The sequence below is a fragment of the Colletes gigas genome, unplaced genomic scaffold, assembly GCF_013123115.1.
Source record: "Colletes gigas isolate AHSC1104 unplaced genomic scaffold, ASM1312311v1 Colletes_gigas_Sc00012, whole genome shotgun sequence".
NCBI classification, from domain to species: domain Eukaryota; kingdom Metazoa; phylum Arthropoda; class Insecta; order Hymenoptera; family Colletidae; genus Colletes; species Colletes gigas.
The window spans coordinates 5597633-5621299 of record NW_025106641.1 but is presented as its reverse complement, the minus strand read 5'-3'; the positions used below and the strand labels follow the sequence as shown (position 1 = coordinate 5621299).

General features: G+C 42.2%; 1 protein-coding gene across 2 annotated transcripts in view; it reads left to right on the top strand.

Annotated features, from left to right (window-relative positions):
- LOC122398727 (pikachurin) overlaps positions 1 to 23667 on the top strand; it is a 198469-nt gene that overhangs the window by 142092 nt on the left and 32710 nt on the right. For both annotated transcript variants that reach the window (XM_043398859.1, XM_043398860.1), the window contains exon 6: positions 20132 to 20333. In XM_043398859.1, the coding sequence (XP_043254794.1) occupies positions 20132 to 20333 (202 nt within the window). The remainder of the gene's footprint in view (positions 1 to 20131; positions 20334 to 23667) is intronic.

Here is a 23667-nt window from a genome sequence, read left to right as displayed (position 1 = left end):
AGAGGAGCCGTCGCGTCCCGCCCCACGGCACGCCAGGGTCGAATCATTTTTAGCGGGGGAATTTCATTGTCGCGTGAAAAACGACGCGGAACGACCTCCCGCGAACCGTAAAATCCGTGCCTCGATCGTCGACGCACAACGTGCCACGGTGAACTTTCCTCGAATTCCGGGGACCCAATGGTGATTCTCGTGCATGGTTGCCTGGCGAAGGAAGAGTTGCAACGGGAGGATGTACGAAATTTCACCTCCCTCAGTTTTTGCGATATCTTCCTGAAAATTGTATCTATGCATACTTTAGATTGTCGTGATTGAAACGAGTACAAACACGACATAGATCGGACTACTTTCGATCGACTTAATGTATGACTTAATCGACTCATAATTGATATTTCGTACGATTTAATAATTTAATTTTTACTCTTTCCTACGAATTAAATAAAATTTGTATACAGGGTATTCGATCAACTTTTCAATTTTCAGGGAAACAAACCAATGTATGGTCAGACAGTATATTTTCAGTAATGAATTTTTTTCTCGAAAATGGATAGGATTTCGGGGGTATGTGTATTCACCAAGAATGATTGAAATTGACCCCTGCAATCAAAAATAATTTTTTTAGAACAATTTGAAATTTTTTAATAACTTTTTAGCGAAGCCTCAATGAACAAATTGATATTCTTGATTTTCGTCTTATTTTGGACTCTAGAATCTCCCATTAAAATTTTTCCCAGGAGTAACACAGTAAAGATACGTGCAGGTATTTGAATGAAATTAGAAAATCGTTATGCTTGGTGCACAATGTGAAGTATTATTTTTTGAGCGGAATATTAAGAAGTTAAACGGTGTCGTCGATCTATCCATTGTTCTATGGTTGGCAGGGGTTCTAGTACCGTCCCCTGGGGTGGTTGTATTAGACTCTGGCAGCAAAGGGACCCGAGAGGAAAGTTCCTTGCGCCAACTAGAGTCAACTAGAACCTGGCAGGTCTCCCGTGCCAGTTCCTTTATGACTCGTGTAACGAACAGAGGGCTAGTTATTTCGAGTCCAAAAAACCCTGGTAGCGGTGTGCCAGGGGGTACGACGTGTTCGTAGTCTTAGGGCCAAGAGGTTTTAGGCTTCTAGGTTGCGTACTTCCGAGTCACTGGAGTGACACTCGCTGCTCTACGATTGGCGTATCGTAGTTTCTTGTTTGGTCCGTGGGCTAAGCTCGAAAGATACGCTGACTAAAATATAGTCTACTCGTTTATAAACTCCTATAAATACTATTTTTATCGAAGGTATGAACGGACGCCTTTTCAAATTTTAACTTGAAATTATTTTCGATGATCAATTCTTGACTTTACGAGTAATTCTTGGTAATTAAATTTTGTCGGTGATTATCGAGTTTGCAAGAATTCAGAAGGTCTTCTAAAAGTGCAACGAAACAAGACTCAGAATATTATTCTTCCGCGAGCAGTTTCGCAAGCAATTCCCTGTTCCAACAACGATATATTATGAAGCGATTTCGGCGAAATTAATACGATCTCGTTTTCTGTAAATAAACTGGAACGTTTAGTCGAAACGGCGAAATTTCCGAGTGTCTCAGCAAGTTCTCGAGCCCGGCCGCCTAATGACTGACCAATTCCACTGGCGTGCCACGCGTAAAATTTTCCGCGAGCGGCGCACGTCGCGGGGAAGTCGAGCGAAAAAGTTCCGTTGTTAGCTCCCCGGTTGCCGTCGAGAAACGCCATTAAAAATAAAATGAAAAAACTCGACGAAACGGGCGGGTGAGGGGACGAAATTTGAAATTTTTCCCGCATCCCACCGGTCTGCCCGGGGAAAAAGTTTGCTTCCAGCGCGTTTCTTTTTTTTTTTCTCTCTCTCTCTCTCTCTCCCACTGTACCGCCCGTCGACACTGTCGAAGCCGGAATAATTAAGTGTCAGACACGCGGCCGGAAGTTGCAGAATGTATACAACGAACCGAGATTAAAGAAGAGCCGTGGGGTTCTTTGAAAGAGCGCCACGCCAGATTTTAACGAACCAGGCCTCTTCGACTCGGATTCGTATATCGAAGCTTTTTCCGCTCTGGAGTTCCACAGATTTTTTTTAACAAATTTCCATCCCACTTTCTCGTTTCCGGATTCCCAGAAAAAAACATTTCAATTGCCCTCTCGAGAATCTTGGAACGGCATTGTGGTGTTTCGTATTTTGTAAATTTAGATCTACCAAGGTTTCAGTTTAAATTGTTGGTGAATCATCATAAATTGTTGAAAATTTAATATTAAACTTATTTCCAAATGTTTCGACTATAATTCGAGACTATCTACTAAGACACATGGTAGAAACCCAATTTCTTGACTGAACGATATTCCACGATGTCTAATATAATTTTTCTCTTCTTCCTTTTTCTCAGCGGCGAAAAATATTATTTTCACCGTAATTGCGTTACCATTTTCCACGCAGAATAAGAAAAAGTGGTTCGAGTAAATATTGTTCGGTGTAATAAGAGCATGGTACGGTTCTTTCTTCTCCGCGTACAACCTGTCCAAAATTCTTGTCTCTCGTTCGTCCACAATGTTCGTAAATTTGATCGTATCTCCCGGCTCTTTGAAAAGTCTGGCTCAGCGCGAAGCAGAGATGGATCTTCCAACCTTTGTTGCCTCATGTACAAAGCACTTGACACACGTTCTCCCCCACACCTGGCTTGCCAATCTCATCCGCACCAATCTTTCATATCGCCCCGCTAACTCTCAACCTGCCGGTTCATAGTTATCTGTTTCTACTTCGTTTCACCGTACTTCAAATTTCCCGACCACGCTTTCTTATCTGTCTTTCTCCGGCGTTACAAGCCTCTGTAGCTCCGAAAATCCACGCTTTTCTACTTCGAGGCGCGTCACCCGTTCTTTTATTCGACCGCATTTTGTTTAACTTTTCTTTCTCGGATCTCCATCTTGCTCCGCACGTTTGCCTGCGTTTCTTGCTCGTCTTATCCGATTGTTTGTATTTGTGCAACAACGTCGAGGTTTCGGTAAAGAAACCGCTGCATTCTGCAAATTATTCTTGTCGAACAGTATATTTACGCTGTACTTATACAGGGTGTTCGGTCACCCCTAGGAAAAATTTTAATGGGAGATTCTAGAGGTCAGAATAAGACGAAAATCAGGGATAATAATTTGTTGATTGAGGCTTCGTTAAAAAGTTATAGAAACATTTCCACACAGCATATTTTCGGTAAAGAATTTTTTTCTCGAAAGTGTGTAGGATTTCGGGGGTATGTCTATTCACCAAAAATGATTGTAATTGACCCCCACAACCGAAAATAATTTTTTCAGAACGATTTGAAATTTTTTTTTTCGCCGACAAAATTTCAGGGAAACATGTCAATGTATGGTCAGACATTTTCGGCAATGAATTTTTTTCTCGAAAGTGCGTAAGATTTCGGGGGTATGTCTATTCACCCAAAATGTTTGTAATGGAGCCCTGCAACTGATCATAATTTTTTTAGAACGATTTGAAATTTTTTTTTTCGTCGAAAAATTTAGGCATCCCCTGTCGATTTTTCTTAAAAATTCGTTTTTGATTTTTAGGAATATTGCCATATATTTTATTTTACGATATTTATTCATGAAGCTCAGTTAATTTCGTGATAGTATGAACTGTTTTCCAACACACGAAAACTCTTTCTGAGCAAAGAATATTTCAGTGGAGATTCTTTTATTCGTAAATCGATCAATAGGAGCGAAATAGGGGCGAGTAACTTTCCCAGCGACGCCGTAATAATTCGGGGGAGAATGGGGGTCGTAGATCGATCGAACGCTAAGGAAGATAAACGCCGATTCGATCATAAACGCTCGTCATTAACTCGAAAAAAAAGGAGTGGCAGAGCGAGGGTGAATTCTCGGAAATCGCGTGACTGGGATAGCCCGTGTTTCTCCTAGGATATCGACGAAACGATTATTGTTACGTACGCGTACACACGCCCTGCCCGAGCAGACGAGTGGTTACACATTTCACGAGGGTCGAGACGTAGGGTCGAGACAGCTGCTCGTAATAATTACCCTACGGTGGGCTTCTCTCCGCCGGTTTTCCCCTACCCAGGTGGAAAAGATGCCGCTGCAGACTGGTAAACAGGATTCCGTGGGAGTTATAAATATCCCGACGCCCGGCGTCGGATGAACCGCCGCGACGACGCTCTTAATTTCGCCAATATGCATTCCCCGTCGTTTCTCCATTCCCCTCCCCTCTCGTCGGCTGTTCAAATTGCCCTACGTTCGTCTGTTACGCGCTCGATGAATTATGGCGATCGTGGAACGAACTTGGTCCCGATTAAAAAACTGTTCTTTCATTCGAACACCGTAGTCGCCGTTTCCACAATTATTTATGCTCTCCAAATGGGAAACTTTCTACCCCTTAGATTGTTTAATTCGAAAAAAGATATGAAAGATGTCACTAGTATTTTTTATACAATTTCTATGAGACTGTTTAAAAGTTTAACCCTACTATATCATGAGCAATATCCTGGGAATATTTTTCTCAACTGTTCGCAGATTGAGACTCTAATAAAATCGCGACCAAGTAGAGTCGCAGTTATGAACATTCGCGAGCAAACAAACAATTAACGTAGAATAAATAATAAACACTCGAGGCGTACGTAACGTATCGTATTATTTGCTCATTAAAGTTGAACAGGAATACGGGAAGTGTATCGCAACGACGAGGCGGTCGATCGCTGTAAAACAATGTTTTTTCCCCCCTCCGATTGGAGTATTTTATTTTAAATAAACATCAATTAACGTGTAACGCCTTTTAGCCGGTGCTGTGTGTTTGTTTTAAACTCGTACGGTTCGTTCCTTCGTCGGCCATTTAAACTACAAATAAGATTCTTCGACCGGAAGCTGGTTGAAGGGGACCATACATTAGGCGATGCAAATCATTTCTGATATTTTTTAATAAAACACACTTTGTTCGAAGTAAAATACTAATAATCGTTCAGATATTCTATATGTTTGAAACGAAAGCAGATTATAGATAACACAGTATATTATTATAGCTCACTAGATAGAAAAGAGAAGTCATCTTGAGTTTTTTAGGCAGGAATCAAATGAATAAATAATAAAATAATTAACACGAGTTGGGTATATTTAGAAATACAGAAATATAGCAGTCGTTCTAAAAGTCTTTTTCTCCAAGGAGTTAACAAAATTAAAGTAAAATATCTGCTACCCCAATTTTGAGTAGGTCAGGTAGTAACAAAGGTTATAAAGTTTCAATTTCGGTATACGATCCAGGAACGGGAATAGACTCGAAACGTGCAGCCATGTTGCGATACAACCGGATCCCAAACGCTTCGTTACAGCGTGAGCGTACGTTGCGCTATCGTAGCTTCAACCTCGGCGTTGTATCGTGTTTCCCGCGGACGACCCTTTGTCGAAAAGCAGGTTATCTCATTAACCGGGTTCCCGTGTAAAAAAAAGGGGGGTCGTACGAACGGAAAGGAAGAAAAGGAGCAAGAGGCGATCGGTACGCGCGTCGTCCTCGAGTATTGTGCCCCGGCATAATGCAACGGGCTCGTGCAAACACAATTTGTCGCGTCACAGCGGATAGTCAATCGATTAGGTACGTGATGCAGGGTGCGCCACAGGTGCATGTGCCGCACATGCGGCACACGGATTACGCCTGTCCCGTTCCCGTTTACAGTTTCCCATAATTTCGACGCCTAACGAGTCGATCCTCCGCTCCAATTAGACGCTATCGCGCTACGCGTATCAATTACACCTTAACGAGGACTAGAAACACGGAAATTTGATTCGACGTCCGACCTGTGGCCAGCCTTCGTTTTTCGAACTTCCTCCACGGTACGTGCGATAATCCCTCGCTTTATGGCGGAGTTTTTGGAATTTTCGGTACAAATCTCCTACGGTATATTTGATGGGATATTAAAGTTTTAGAGATAGAAACCCGTGCTTGAGCTTTGACGAGAATTAATGAAACGTGAAAATATTAAATTTCAAAGAATCCAAATACACTACTGTATTTTTAAATTTGATATTTAAAAAGATTCTAAACGAAGAAGACCTCAGCAAACCTTTCGTCCACACTAAAATAATGGCAAATTATCCACTACGATGGATTTGAATAAAAATCGCCTGGTTTCGGAATCGATAGGAAGCGAACCTTTTTTTCTATCGTCGTTGTTCGCGATTCGGAAATGAGTGTTCGTCCTGCCATAGTCGGGCACTGTGTAAACTTGGCCGACGCGTCGAACGAAGCCCGGCTTTATTGCCGCGACAATGCACCGAACGCGTTTACACGCGTCTCCTAAATAACGGGAGCTTTATGGACCGTGAATTTCCATAAGAGACGACCGTGTCCAATTCATTACTCCTCAGGTCGTTCCCCGTCCGCGGAACGTGGCCAATTTTTCGTCGGAATTTCCAACGGGAAGCAAACTTTCACGGCAACGTCCGCGCCGCCGGCCAAAAAGTTGTTTCGAATTGCGTTTCACGGGCCGACGGTCGCGAATTTTCCACGAATCGCTGGAAATCACCGTCTTCCCTTTCCCGTCGAACCAAACACCGTGGAAAAAGGGCTTCATTCGTCTCTCGATCAAAAACACAAGACATCTTGTTACAAGATACATGTTTCTGTGAATTAAAAGCATCGATAATCAGTGAAACGTTGATTGTTAAAGCTTGTGATCTATCACAAGACGAAACGTTTGATTAGAAGCGTTCCTTTCTGGAAATAGTATCGATTCCCAACGTCCATCGTCGAAATTGTTTCCTGATAGATCGTCAATACGATTGATACCAGTGTACGGTTACGTGCAACGCGATTCTGGATCGCGTGTCAATAGTTAAAGAGCGAGTCCAGAACACGAGACGCGGGGAAAATTAAATGGACTTTCGTCGTTAGAGCTTTTTGCGACTGCGTGTCGGGCGAGATCCGATCTAATCTCGAGCTCGTCAATATTACAGGACCGCTTTGTCATCGTCGGTAGAAATAATAAAGTGACGGAATGACCGAGATAAAAGATACCTTCGTTTGGAAACAAAACATGAAAAAATCCACTTCAACGCTTAAAATTTTACACGAGACGAAAATATTGATTTTAAATAATAGTAAATAAAATTAAAATTCGTTCGAAGGAAATCCTTAAAAGAGTTTCGAAGTTTCCCTGAGAAACGATTTCATGAGGATTTCTCTTATCATCGCTGCCTTAAAAAGGCCACGGGAACGTAAGAACCAAAATGGCGGTTTACCAAAGATCGTAACGGAGGAATCGAGAAATTAGCCTTGGCGCGAAACCCGGTGCCAAACCGTGTCGAGATCCGTCCCGAATAATCAAAAGAAATTCCCTAGCAACGATCCCGGCCCCAAGAACAGCCACGACGTCGAACTTTCCCGCTGTAAGAACGCTAATTTCGCTCCATGGACGACCATGGCGAGGACGTTGCGGCGCGCGCCAAGGAAACTGCACCAGTTGCGTCGTTCGCCAGAAGTTCGCGCGGGTCGTTTCGAGTAAGAACACCGGGGAAAACACCCGTCGGTTGTTCGAAACTTCCCCCTCGTAGCTTTTTTTTCTCCACCCTCGAATAACTGTTGCCAGCCCCCGTAGTACGCGGCGTTTCAGCGCTTCGTTATGCGTAACGATGAAAAACAGCGGGAAACTCGAACCGCGGTGAAAATTTAGAAATCCTCGACGCGGGATCGAAACGTTAATTATTATTCGTTTATTAACGGGGATAAAACCCTTTGGTACGAAAAAAAATATTATGCGAGAAAAAACAAAATGAACATTATTATCGCTTGTAAAATTTTGTAAAATAATTAGTGTACGTTGCAAGGATAGTTTTTGGCTTCTAAACACTTTTCGTAAGAGAAAATTCTAGAGACATAGAAGCAGTTACTAATATAGTGAAGTAGAATGAAATCGATTTACTGTCAAAAGATTCGTTGGACGCCAATGCAAGTAGAAATGGCGAGAAATGGTCAGACCGATTATCGTATAATTTTTACATCGTTTTTTTTTTGTGGAATATGCTTTGGGGAATTATTGTGATGGGCTTTGCCACTCACTGTGTGTATAGATAGTTCAAGTTACGTACGATATCAGTTTGTCGCGTTAAAGTCGCGATGTCGCAAATGGTAGAAGCTCTTGATTGTATCATTTTTCTCTTCCATTTGTAAATGTATTTTTCCATGGCGAACGAAGGAAAACCTTTGAGCGCAGCTTTCCAAATGTCGTTATTTAATATTGTATAAAAGCGCGTTATTCTGTATTTTTTAACGCGGTTTTCTTTGAGCTTTTCGTCCCGGTTTGTAAAAGTTCGACGGAAACTCGCCTTTGCGTTTACGCCCCGGCGATCTCGATGACAGATTAATACACAGGATGTATCGATAATTGACGGTGCAACCGGAAAGGAAGCTACTCGCGGGACTTGGTTTCAGGGAAAATTGATTTTAAAAATTCGACCGAGTATGCGTACACTTCGCTGTATCGTAACTTAACGAATCTCTCTGTAGATTGTTTTCCTGGCTCGGATTTGCAACCATTGAGTAATCAAGAATACACGATAGCATTGAATATTCAGGAGAGATTTTATTATTTCAGAAATTGTTGAAAATATTGTCCACTCTGTTCTCGAGATAAAATTTCTATCTAGCCAGTTCTGCCGTTTCAATTTATCAAACGCTAAACTAATTTTCTTTTAATTTCTTCGGAATACAAAATTTAGATAGCCAATCTATTATTCCTGTGGATTTTTATATTCTTTGTATATTTTTCTCGTCTCGAATTTCAATTATAAAGACTGCATCATTTAGAGGCTTTAAACATTTAGACAAATTCAGGGTTTAAATGCCTCGACAGGAGGTAACGAAGGGAATTAGAATATTTTGACGACAGTACGTAATTGGTAGTGTAATCCGTCGAGCAGATACAGTTCTCGATGGAGCTCTATATACCCTTTGCAACGAAGACGTTTATGAAACATTAATACCGAGGGAAACGCAAGCAATTAGCCAACACGAATCTCTCGAGGCAGCTCGTTCTAAGTCATGAAACGAAACGCTTATAGCTAAATAAACCTAATATACACTAACGTTGACAATTTTCTGTGATTAACTTCTAAATACAGAATTATAACAAGCCACGATTAAAGGTGGACAAAGTTCTAAAAACTTTAGAAACTGAATTACAGAATATAACTGTTCGATTGAACTGATTGTTAAACGCTTTAACATGTGCATCGTCCATTATTTGAATGACATTTCAATGCACGTTCGAAGGACGCTCTTTTTAACAAATTAATTTAAAAAAAATACGAAACGAACAGGAGACTCTTGACTGCTATTAATTTAGCTTATAAAGCGTAGAGGAGAGCACCCGGAGGGCCACAATTTAGACACAGCCCACGGTGTTCCATTTTTGAGGAGAGTTTATACGCTCGAAACAATTTCTTTCCCAATTATAAAACGTCTTCCCTGTCCAAACGTTACTTTTGTCCGCGCTCTACGTACGACGTGTCCGCCGTTTATTTCAATATACGCTTCAGCACGTTTCTGAGGAGAATGTGCTCATAGAGAGACCTAGAGTTTGTCTCTTATTTCTCAACAGTGTTGAATTTACCGTACCAATGCTTCCAACGCGTCGACTAGGTGCACTCCACACCTCAAGACACACAGAATCCTATATAAATTATTGTAACTTGCTATTACAATGGAAGTGTTAAGAACAAATTAATCGTTCGTCAAAATTACTTCACGATGTTTTCTCATACATCTTTTAAAATTACTCGTGTTATTTTACGACTGTTTAGATTTCACTCATCGATCGTTACGATAGCATCGACATAGTCAGTATGGTCCGTATGACCCTGATTCTATTTTAATGGTCAGACGCTCTAGGCGTCCTTCCGTTTCGCTGTTAATTAAATTTCTCGCGTGACGACGCCGCTAAGCTTCGCGGAAGGGAATTCCTCCGGGCTTTGCGTTACCCTTCCTTTTTAATAGCCGTTAGAGGGGTTCTTCTAGTTTAGAAGTAGGGCTGAGACTCCTTGTCGAATTCTGCTGCATTCAAATCTGAACAACCCATTAACGCCCGCAATTAGGATTCTATCACGAAGCTACTCAGAATTAACACGTTAGTAAATTTACACAAGCAGACGTACAACGTTTTCTACCCTTACGGCTGAGACTTATTTAATTGCAATTTTGAGGAAACATAGTTAAATTTGTCTTCGTTCGAAATGTTTATTATCGACTTATTTACTTAGTTGTGCCACTAATTAACGTGTTCTGTGCAGAGGAACCAAAGTGCACATCATCGTGTTCGAAACTGAGTAAATAACTCGAATAAAAATTCGAGAAGTTAAAAATCGAAGAACGAACAGGTTCTCGTTTATTCTCGTCGCGGATTTCGCTCGTCGATAACGCCGCGACGTCCAGCACGCGAAACGGACATATTAATCAATAATACGGGCTGGTAATTTCCGGGCGATAATTCTCAGGAGAAAACGGTCCGTGCCAGCGGGGCGGCATGTGTTTCTAATGGACCATCGATTTAGCATACGATTATTGGCGGTGTCCGTGTCACGAGCCGCTGCCATCGAGTCTGTTAATTGTCAGAGCCAAGTGGAACTAATTATGAGGCATTCACGGCGACGGGTACGAGCGGTTGTAATGTTCGTCTTCCACGCGAGATTTCGGAATCACGATCCCGACGACTGTTCCTGCCCGCTTCTATTAATTTTATTCGCGACACTGCGGATTATAGACGATTAAAAACCTCGTAGCACGTTGTCGTAGCGTTCGTCGATGGACGAGGAAACAAGAGACGCGGTTCAGAGTCGAATTCGATCGTCAGCTAGACGAAGAGGTTGGCGATCGGCCAGGACGTACTGGATTTATTTCTGGTCGATTTAAATTTATTTTAAACGCTTCGAATCTCGGGAATGTGCGCCAACTTGGCTGACGAATGAGTTATCTTCGTCTCTGGGGCCGGTGGCGAGGAGCATCGAGTGTATCGAAACATACTGAGACGTTCCTACTTTCGAATCTGTAGATTGAAATACTTTGTAGCTTTAAGTCGTCAATTTTACGAAAAGTGCCTTCACAAATTTTTGGTTCACGAACTATTACAAATACAGACTTGTATTAGCTAATGATTAACAGAATAAGTGGCAGAAAAATATTTTACCAGCTTACTATTACCTAGAATAAATATTAACCCTTTGCACTCGAAGACTTTTCTTCGACCACCTAACTATTAACTCAAACGTAATTTCTTACGAAATAGATAGCAAATGTCCAAGTCAATGTCCTGTATAAACACTTCGAAACAATAATATCGTTGTGTTTCCTTAGAAGGTACATTCAAATTCTTTGCTGGATGTCCCTTCAAAGGGGACAGACAAGTGCAAAGGGTTAAAAGTAAATCTACCGCCCAACAAATCTTCTGGAGCCCAGGACAGGTAGCTTCAACGAATTTTGTTTATTTTTAAGAACATAGTGGTAGCATTTGACGATTATAAATGTTCGAACGATGTTTTTTGACACTTCGTACGGGTCGATGGCCTTCGAAACGCAAGGAACTCGCAAAAATTCAGCTGCTAGCCGAAGGTCCTGCATCGATCTGGAGTCAAGGGCCCAGGGGGATGCTGTCCGCGGGAGAAAGTGCACTTTTACCAGCGGGGTGTGGACGAATGGGGGTTCGAAGTAGAAACGTGTTCAAAACCATTATCCCCCTGACGAAATTGCGCTCGGGGTGTGTGCCATTAATGGAACTATGCCCGCGACCCTTCGACGCTGCACATACAGCGTGTCTCGCGAACTGTGTCCACTTAAACATTCGAATTATTCCAAAGAATGATAGAAAATGTTACTTACAGACGTCGGGAAGGTTTAAGAAATACACCAATCTGTCTACATCGAGAATAAAAGAAATTATATATTAAATGAACAAAGTTACCCTCTTGTAAGAGTTTTATTTATATCATATTATGTGCTTTCTTGAACCCTAAAAATTTTGTACGTAAAATTTTCTGGTCTCGTTTGATGCATTCGAGTGGAGAGAGTTTGTGAAACGCACTGTACATCCGAGGCTCTTTTCCCAGCCGCTGCATTTTTCATTGTAACCCGTGAACGCGCGCGGACACTTTGCCCTCCCCCGCGTTGGCGAATCTCCTCGTTCGAAACACGAGACCCTCCTTCTTTTTTTACGTATTTTCCTTTTTCATCGCCCTCGCGCGCGCGTGTTTTATCGTCGCAAGCCGCGGACTCGCAGTTCCGTCGGCCCTTTGTACCTTCGTGTTCCGACGGAGACGCGGAAGGGTTGTTTTTAATAACCCCCCTCGGCCTTCCACGGGCTCGTAAAGTGCTCGAAGAATCTCGTCGGAGCAAACATGGCGGTGAAATCGAACGATGTAAACAGATTTGGAGATCCATTCGACTTTCCCGACAGTCTTGTAAAAATAATAATAGCTCGAACGCTCATTAAGCTTTCAAGACTTAGAGAAACTCTTGAAACTTCGAAGACGATCGAAACTTTCGTGACTTTCAAGACCTCCGAGCCTGTCAAGGCTGTCGAGAGTTTCGGGCCTCGAATCGTGTTCGAAGTTGTCAAAAGCGTTTGTCGTTTCACAGATTGTTGCAGGGGCTGTGAACCGGACTTTCGTGAAACGATATTATATGAAATTGCGCAGGATATCAATGTGCAATTATAACGAACGGTTGCTTTATCGTCTGTATATTTAAATTTGTTTTAAATGTCAGATGCAGGATCAACGGAGGAGACGACTCTGGCCCCCGGGCACTTTTGGAAATACTATTTCAAATAACACATTATCTCGTTTCACGGTTACTCCATTCTTGAAATACGGTCCTGTTATCTTATTTCGCGAAATAACTTTGGAACGAACAATCCTCTGCTCGAAGCAACGAAATAATTAAGACCGAAGTTATTCCAAACGTTCCTGGAAATAAACGACGGAATCTCAACGCGTGAAATTACAATTATTTTTACTAATTTAGATTTTCAAACCGGAACGATTGTTTTTCTTGGGAAACAGAGCGTAACCGAAATAATTTTTCTATCCGAGAGCCAATGAATTTATTTTCTTAAAAACTGCACGGCGCTTGTCGGAGAAAAAGATTGGACGTGTCTTTGGATACTCGACGAAAGAAATGATAGAGCTAATGGAGACGAGATAATCTGGATTACGAGGGTGCCCGTAAAAACTGGAGACACATTGTTTAAATTAAATTGAGCAAAACACAGACTCCCGCCTGGGAACGAGAAATCCTCGAATGAGAGAAAGAAATTGGGTTTATTTACTGCTACACTTTTGGGAACGCGAGGAAACTGTTCCCATTTATTTCGCGCGATTTTTCTCCGCGTCCTTAGTTCTCAATTTACGTACTGCCGTATCTTTATAATTAATTTTTCCGGATTTTCTTGAATTCCACCGAATTACCTTGTCTTTCTGTAACATCTACGAGACTCCGTCTTGATTAATTACGTCGCGAACGGTTATCTACAACCGAACGGTAATTAACAAAGACGAATAAACACATTTAAACTTTTCGCTTTGACACCGGTTTAATCGAAGGAAATAATCGTCGAAACGAAACAATATCCACGCAAATATTTTAATTAAAACATTTATACGAATTTTTTATAATGGCAGAAACCCAAATAAAAATCATACACTCAATAACGTTTCGTTTAATTTTGTTTTTATCGAGTCGAATATAATTGATTTTCGGGCACTCAAACGAATTTTTATTCGATCGAAACGCTATAATAAAAAAAAAATGTTTTCCAACTACTTCGACTGTTAAACTTCGACGAGTGTATTGATACAAGAAAAATAAAAATTATTTCTTTTAGTTTCACGCTGATAAATTCTCTGAAATTTGATTTCATCGTTTCAGGTTTGATTTAAGCGCTCAACGTTTTTAATAAATACCAAAACGCCAAGACGTCTCGCGGCGCTCTGGTTAATCTCGAAAAAGCAGAACTTGAGAAAAAGCTTCTTAACGGGTTGTTGTTTGTCGCGACGGCGGGATTTATGCGAATTTTGAAGCCACTTAGTTCGCGGTGAACAATGGATAATCAAGCCTGTGAAAGTTTTATAGATGGCGGCTTTTGCCTGCTTGAAATTCCGCGACGTCGACGTGAAAACAGTCACGTGGAGGATCGAGTGCAGAGTCAAATATTTTCAAATTTAAATAGTGTAATATATTCTATATTTTTAAATGAAAAGACTATGATAAGACTGAGATGTATGTCGCGTTTTAAATTTTTGTTTCCGCTTATTCGTCGAATCCCACGATTAGTAATCCTCTTTTCCAAACTCTGGAACCGATTTAAAACTCAAAGACCGAGAATGTTTAATAGGCAAAGGCTGGCTAAAACCTTTGAAAATGATGTATTTTAGTTTCAAATGAATTTTGTTTCCAAGAAGACCGTAAACCAGAGAACGTAGCTTTGATAATGCATTACTGGCTCCTGCATAATAGTCCTCTTAGATTAAGCTACTCTCCAACAATCGCCTGACCTGAATCTGGTTCGAAAACGTATGCTGGGAGTTGAAAATACGGATGCAAAAGCGTAATGTAAAGTCAAATGAGCATCTCGAACGGGTTACAAAAGAATAATGGAATAATTTACTGCTCGATTTTAATTAGGGATTTAATAAATTCTATGTCCAACAGATTATACGAAATGATGTGTCCTGAAGGGAATTAATTTAAAGAAATGTTGTTCTTTTACGACTATAAATTATTATTAAATATAATTGTTGCATGCCTTTCACCGTCAATCATCGATAATTAAATTATGAAAGTTTATTCGAACGACAAGCGTTGTTAATAAATCTTTATACGGTGCTTCTATTCAATATTTATTATTCGAATAAAATGTTGCCCGTCTCTGGCTGTAAGTATGTGGACACAAAGCACGCCATTTTAACGGGAAACGACGCGAAACGTAGCTGGAATTAAACGCCACTAAAACTACAAAAGCCATCGGTCAAATCGCGGCGGCAATCTTCTCGCGCGGAATTATTTACGGCTTTCTCCGGGAATTAAATTTAAAAAACACTTTGTTAAAACGAACAGCGATTCGATAAACAATGTCTTCCGCGGTAAATTCCAAACGCTCTCCACTTTAAACCCAGCATTTATCGTATTCGTTCAAGTTGGCACTTGCTTCTAACGAGCGTTTCTTTTCGTTCTCAACAACGCGTTAAAAATGTACGAAAAACAAAAGGAAAATAACGCTATAAGTATTATTTAATTCGTTCGTTATTTCGGGACAATAAAATCTGTGAAACTTGCAATATTTTATCGACATCGTCTGGTACGAGACAACTGTGTTGAAATGTTTCTTATAAATATTGAACAGTTTGCAATCTTTGGAGATCCAGAGACGCGAAAGGATCGATTGTGCGGTTGAATATGGTAATAGTTATGACAGTTTTGGTACACCGCGCGATCTCGACGATATAAATCGTCGCGTCGACGGGATCAGTAACCTCCGTCTTTCTGCTCGTATATGATCAGTCACTTTGGCTGGTCGCCAGAACCAGTTTCCTCTCTGGGGGCCTCAATTAACCACTTCGGCTGCTCCGGGGCGCGATTTATCGCACGCGAAGATTTGCAAGCCACGCCAAACAGAAGAGTGTCGCAATCGACAAGTTTCCTCGCGGCGCAATCCCGTTGCGTCCGGGCTCACCGAATCCATTCCGAAAGTTTAATAGCAACTGTTCGATGGACGTTCATACACAGACCGCCCCAGAAAATGAACGACCGAATTCCCCAAGTTTATTCCGCTGACCACCAAAACGATAAACTGTCAAACGATCCCACGCTTGGCCGATATTTCTTACAAAATTTTTCCTCGGAGAATTTCTATCAATCGTACCTTCTCCAATTCCTGGTCGATTTTTAAAATAAAAATACAATTTCTAGTATTCATACAGTATCAAAATTTTCATTATAAATTATAGGCAATGTTGAATGTAAACATTATAATACATTTTTAAGAAAGTACGTACAATTTTTAATCTTAAACGACCTCTTTAAGAATAAAAAAATAATAATGTATCGTAACCTCGATCATTTAATTTTGTATTCCAGGGCACGAATATCAGTTGATTGCTATTTACGATTAATCCAGCGGCTAATTTCGCGTTTTAATAAGCTGCTTTTATTATCGCGGGAACGTTCGCGACGTCTTGCGTCGTGTTACTTGCTAACGAGTTCACGAGTTCGGGGCGAAACGAGCTCGAAACACTAAAATTTGCGTCTTAATTTCTACGTTATCCTCCGTTAGAGGCGGAGTAAAAAAGGAGGAATTCGGTTCGTGTTGGCGACGGCGAACCGCAAGCTTCTATTTGCATGCAAAGTGGCCGACACGCGCGTCCCGTTGTTACAAGGCAGCGTTTCACAATCCTTTTTGGCTCCTGATTCTCGGTGCAAGTTTTATTTGCTCCCCCCGTAATGCCCCTCGTAGCCGTAACTGGCTAAAGTTTATAGCGTATTAAACCACTGTTATTTTCACTATGAGCGTTAATATTTTTCTGTACGAAATTTCCTTGGTTCGTTGTTACCAATGGGTTCGTGCTGCTCTTTCGACTTCCGACGCGAACTTCTTCTTAAAGCTTTTTGTAAGCCGGAGCTTACGATTAAGACCCTGGGAACACGCTAGTTACGAGAAAAGTAAAAGACAAGTTAAACGCAAGGAAGACTCGTATAAAACTACAGCGATTTATTAACTATGTGAGATACATTCTCACTTCTAAAATTTTCAAACTTTGGTGAATATTTCATACGTATTTCTTTTAATTTCTCAAACTCGCGCGATTACCTTTCGGTAGTTTCGATTTTTAATTTAAGATTCGAGGGGGATGCAGTCGATCAGAGGAGCTCCGAAACGAGCATCGTCAACGACACGAAAGGACGATGCTTGTTCCACGCTGTGACTTGATTGATCGTTTTACCATTCGAGGGCGTGCCCTTATGCAAATCACCAAAGATCAAAAGGCTTGCGGTGTCTCCGGCCGGAGCTTGCGCTACTTACGTCCTGTCGCGGTGACGTTCGACACGAATCTTAATAACGCCTCTCTTTCTTAGCCCCCTCCACGATGAAGAAAACTTATAAGAAACGGTTTATCGCGTCGACTGTCAACTTAATTTCATAAGATTTCCTTCGACGTCGCACCGGGGAAAGAAACTTGCAATGCATCGATGAAAAGACTTTATTTATTAATTCTGATCAAAAAGTAAGAGTCGTAGAAAGTTTGTACACACAGATATCGTCGATATCGTTGATAAATTTACGAGATTTTAAGAATCATTAATCCGATCGGGCCCGGTTCGTTCTATCCACGCCACTTTGCAAGCTAATTCGGCTAAACGATAAAACCGACTGTGTGTTCTGGCGCGTCTGGCTAATCCGTCGGATAAATCGCCGGGTGGCGAGCCGCGAGCAAACCGTGTCCATTTCGTCGGGGATGATAAAAATGCGGCGGCACGATCGGAAGTGCATTGCGGTCATACGTGACGACCGACGGACGCATTCGTGTCTGCACGCGACGCGACGCGCCGCGGCGTCGCAGTCCGGATCCGTTCTCGCTCGATCGGACCTCCGTTGTACCTCGTAATTTCGAATTAACCCCCTCCGACGACCAACGTCGCGACGCCGAAATTTCACACGACATACGTCTACTTCGCGCCGAGTCTTTGTATGAATTTTCAGTATGAACCGAGAGTCTTCTAATGGCAGTGTTGGAAAATTGAAGAAAAATATTTGCCTATCATTTTGCGAAATTTGTACCGTGCAATGCTCGCTATTCAATAGCGAATCGTTACACGATCGAACAACGGATCAAAATAGTGGGAATATTTCACCAGAGTTTGCACTGTGAAACGTTCCGCGGGTTGGAATTTCTGGTCGAAAACATTCTGTATGGTCGAAAGTAGGAATTGAAAATTAGGGTGTTCCGTCCGGGACCCGCTATTGGATTCATCGACGTAGCTGTGTACCGGTAGATTCTGGGTTGGACGCGTCTCCAAGATGGAAACTGTCTTCTGCAAGAGCAGCGAGAGTGATGATCAAACCGGGATGCTAATCTAAGTTTGAACAGTCTCCGTGGATTGGAGAATTCGGAACAAACTTTTAGCGAGTCGATACAAGATAGAATTTCGGAGTTTTAATGAAAACTGAAAAAAAAATATAGAGTGCAGAACTTTATTCTTCTACCATACTCTTGATTATAATTAAGACGAAAATTTATTTTACTTTCGAAGGACTTCTTTAAAATTTTACGCGTGTCTAATCCGATCTCGAGATGAGAATACGAGAATTTGAGTATAAAATTCCACTGAAACTCGTTCAACGCGGAAAATATATTAAAAATTTGCAACGTTTCTTTCCCGCGATACTAACCGTTCCATTTATTATACGGTCGCGTCGCAAGCAATCGATGCGGAGACGATTAAAAATGTGAACCACGAACCTGAGAACCCCGACCCGGATTCATCGCGGTAATGAAGGCTGACCGACAAAACGACGGAAAGAGGAGCCCCCCCCCAGACTCTTGTTTGTTCCTTGAAAATGATGCCAGTGATTTTTTGCGCCCCGGAATACAAACAACACGATTTTCTGGTTCGTTACGCGACGCGTTGCGCATTCACGATGCCCCTGAAACGTTTGGACGAACTTAATCTGAGCTTGTGCGCCGGTTATTTTATATGGCTGGAGCGGAGAATTTTGGTCAAGGTCGCCTCCACCGACTCGCGAACCGTGCCAAGTACCCCACTTTTTTTCGTGCCACGCTAGCCTGTTTATTTAAGAGAAAAAGAGAGAACGAATGCTCTTGGTTGCGCTTTCCGTCTTTGGAACGCGTGGGCGGAGCCATTGAACGAACCGGAAGTGGTGGGGACTGTGACCTTCGGTGGCCAGCAATTTTCGCCACGAGTCTGATAGAGCAACGATCGAAATTCAAAGGAAACTAGCGAAATTTCGATCATAGAGTATAAGATTTAATGTTTAAAAACAGAAGGAACAATTGGACATATTGGAGGAAAATGTAAAATTAATTCACTCTGTGTATATCGTCGAAGATGATATATGATATCCTTTTTCCAACCGACCATCGAGAAAAACCCGATAGACGGGGTTGAAGATGTTATTGTTTTAAAGCTTGTGCAGACTGGTCCATAAATAAAACGTTTCGAGCTTCTCGCTATACGGTCGAATAATACTTTACTCCCCGATCAAGAGGTATTATTCTATTTCTGAGTACAAGCTTTCCCCATTCCTTTTGTCGAGTTGATTTATCGTCGCCCTTACGCTTATGCGTGTACTACCAGCGAGGACCTTCTTCTCCCATGTACCGTAGCGTTCCCTTGACTGATAGTCGGCTCTGCACCGCCAAAGGTAAGGGATGTTCCTTAAGCCTCGCACGTTCCTGGCATCCTCGAGTCCCAGCTTCCTGTCTGTCCCTCTTCCGCCCCCTTGACTTCAACCATATTTCTTCGTTTCCTCGAATTCTCGATGGAGAAGGGGCAAAAACCGAGCCACTTTTCACGGGGGGAAAACCGTGACTACCACCAGACACATAGTAAAACGATTAAAACAAATGTAGAGGATGGAATACCGTCTTTACGTAGAATCCTCTCTATTATTTTTAATTAAGTCTCGTATATTTTTTCTTTGGAAATTTTAATTCTAACAAGACTACAAAATTCACTTAATATGCAAAAATATAAGAAATATGTATATTTAGGGGTTGAGACAGCCCTCAACGAAGCTCCCATTTCATTAGTTTTATTAATAAAAATATGAATTTGTACAAAGATCCAGTCCAGTTATCAATTTGCAGACATCTTGAAGCCATTCGTGGATCGCGTACCCCGCGGCGCGACGTTAGCGTGGAACGATTTGCAAAAGCAAATTGAATTGTTGCTAAATTGCTGCACGAGGGTCGATAACATCGCGAGACCCCTCCGCCGTTGGTGTTCTTTGTCGTATAATCCTCGGCGAATCGTGCAATTTATCAAATTTATCGCGTCGCGCTAATGCTCGACGTACAATTGCAATAATAATAAGCGCCGTTTGTTAACGATGGGAATTTTTGCTTCCAGAGGCCGAAGTGAGGTCGCCACGATTCACGGGATCCGGTTGGCTGGCGTTTCCGGCTCTGAAGGCCGCTTACAAGCACGTTCAATTAGATTTGGAATTCCGGCCCGAGGCGTGGGATGGAATTTTGCTCCTCGCCGGGGAGAGGGACGATCTTCAGGGCGACTTCATGGCCTTGATACTCCATCACGGCTTCATCGAATTTAGGTAATCGAATCGCCTCTTAAACCTTCGCCCTGTTAACCCATAACACTGTTCCCACCGCGATTTTACCTACTTCGACCAAAAAGGTACCCTTCGACGCCTTTTGCATTTGGCTGGAAATTGTTGACGTTGTTACAAAATATGTTATCTCGAACATTTCAAGTTAATTCACTCGTGTATTATTAACCCTCAGAGTGCTTCGATCTCTCACTTACTGCTATTCGATATTACTGCAAGTTCAGATTTGATTCAAAGTAATTCCTCAAGAGAATTCTCTCACGGGTTAATTCTGACACGAAGCTACTAGCCATTTCAGCGTTTTCGTGTTTGGAATCCCAGTTTTCTCGGAGTAATCGCTTCCTAGGTCGCGCGTGATCCGTCGGGCAATTAATGGCCGGGTGTTCGTGGAATCTCTAGCGCGAAAGAACGAATTGAATTCGAAGTTGATCGCCATAATCGGTCATTCGGCCGAAATCGAGGACGACGCTCGAAGCCGATCGATCGGAACGATATAACGAGCCGCGATGTTTGCCGCGAGCCGTGCTCCGTTGGCTGTCGTGCATCGACGAATTATGTTCTGGCAAGTTTCCACAACTTCCGGCAATAACCGAAGTTTCCCCGGAACTTCATTGGCCCATTAACGGCAGGACATCAAAGGGTTCGCGCGAAACCGCGATTTACTTCAATTTACCGCGAAACACCGTCGTTCTGCCAGTCAGACGGGGACGCGATCGGCAAACTCGAACCAAACTCATATCGAGGAGACACCTTGGTTCACTCACGCTCATCTCGAACGCGAGTGTAGGTTAATTTCCATCGACGGGGCCGTTGTCTTCTCCGTAGCCACGTTTGGGACTCCATTTCGATTTTGGCTTGATTTCTATTTGTTAAAGATTGCAATCCATTTAGAAATCAACGAAGCATACTGTTAGATTCTCTCATTAGTAATATCGTACAGGAAAGATACAAGCGAATTTCCATTGTGAATTATTAATAACAGAGTAACTTTTGGCCCAGTTTTGTCCGTTTTCTACATTCCCTCTGGAATCGTGCATACGTTCCATTGCTCGTGGTTCGTATTGTGTTTTGATTTTTGTGACTGTCCGTAAAGAATGTTAGGAAAATTATTATTACGAACAGCGTCGAGCAACTGCATTAATTTTGATAGAAATAACGGAACAGTTCGCGGCGTTTTGAAAAGTTACAGGATTTGAGTTTCCAATTTCCTGGGCGCTTTGAATTCGACGCTTCCGGGCGGCCGCGGCGCGCATCCAACTTTTCGATTTATCGCGCGGATTATTTCTGGCCGATTCTTCGGCTCGTTAATGCATAAATGCGCCGCATCGAGGTCTGCTTAACAGAACGACAAATCCCTGGGCCGATCGTTTAGCGTACGATCGATGAATTATGGAAACGAAACCGAGGAACAATGAACGATTATCCCAGCAGTATTGAATAAATTACATCCACGGTTCGGCCGGAGAGTTTCTATGGAGACTGGGTTTCGATCGTTTGAACCGGGTCATCTAGGTAATTAACTACGTATTTCCGTGCTCGAATTAATTTCTCGGTCTCGTCTTCCGCGAAAACGTCACTGTTCTTCCGGAAACGAGCACTCCGTCGTTCAGGAAACTTCGTCGAGAAAATGTGGTAGTCGACGAAGAACCGGAAGCAATTATTTGAATTTTTTATAATAACAGAATGAAATAAAAATTTCTCTTATTTAAAACAGTCCTCGATCGAATCTGTTTCAAGTCACTAAAATAGTAGGATTTCCAGAGACACCACAAACACTCAGATTTTAAATTTAATATTAATCTTTTATCTTCCAAGCTCTGCAACTGTTATTTTGCGATTTCCTTGAGCAGAATATAAATATTTAAAATTGTTTTCCCCCTTCTTTCTTCGCAAAATAATAATGATGAACGAATCACATTCGGTATTCCTGTGGACGTTGAAGATCCATAAATCGGGTGCCAGTACGTCGCCAGTCACGGGTTATTAAGCTGCAAGCGAAAAATTAGCTGCCGTCCGGAAATCTTAATTAATGACCACGTCAAACCTTCGTTAAAGGGCTGAGTAAAGTGTCGCGTAAAAGTTCTCGGGCGAAACTTCGTCGTTTCCGTGGCCCCCCGTCTCCCGGCGTTAGGAAAATATACTGCCAACGAAGTTCGTTTATGCGATACTCCATCGGAGCTTTAAGCCTAGTTTCCGTGGAACGTCGACCGAAAATTCATTTACGCGACGTTCGAGGACCAGGTGAGCCAGATTCCATCAACGGGACTGTACTCGCTACCTGTTTGTTACGGTACTCCTAAAACAGAGTGGCTTTTTTCGCCGCACTACGAATGTTTATTAAATTTTAATAACTAGAATTTAATTTTCAACGTTTCCACCGTGTGCACATTTCTCTTCAGCAATGACGAATTGAAATGCAAATTGAAAAAAAATACTGTGCAACGCTACGAGTTTTAGCTTTATGCTTCGTAGTTATAAATTTTCTTCCTATAAATATGGTGTGTTTATTTGGACATTGGTAAAAAGATTTTAACAAAGGCTCCTTATGATCCAAAATCACAATGGGAATTTATTTAAACCCTTGTTGGTATATGTCCGGCATTGTGTATTTCCCTAATCGAATCCTGAGCAGTGGTCGTCGACACATTGATTCTGCATTCGTAGAAAGTTTTTGGCGACGATTGCACGGGTACTCCAGTGCTATTAATAATCCCCGATACCGACTAAACGACGCTTTCCAGCGTGAAAGTAGCAAAGATCTCGACGGGCTTTCAACCGAAATGAAATCTTCGCGCGGGCGAACCGTTCTGAAAGAGGTATCCACGTTATCCTATACACGTACGTAGTTACCGTTCGCTTTCAACGGCGGAAGAAAATCTCGCCGCCCGAGTTTTCCGGCTTACCTATCCAATCTGAGTAGCCTTTTCTTCGGTTAAGCCGCGTACACGTATCTACCGTTGTGGCTGTCTTTCCAGGGTCTTTCGTCGGGAACTCAAAGAATCACTTTCACGTACACGGATGTCCGCGTTACGGTTACACGGCCGCGGCAGCTCGGTTGCCCCGTTCGAAACGGAAGTAATATCCTGCGAGCCGTGGATCGGACAAAAATAGAAATTGGGTCCTGGAAGACGGCCAAAAAGATTCTGTCGAGAGAACCCGCCGTATCCACTGTGTTTCTTCCACGAAACTGTTTAACCCTAGACCTCTTCAGCCACGATCAAGCTCTTTGAAAGAGGAGACGTCTACCTCCGTCATCCCCTTGCTTGTTGTTTTTTGGTAAATACCGGGAACAAATAACTCGTACCCACGAGTTCCGACA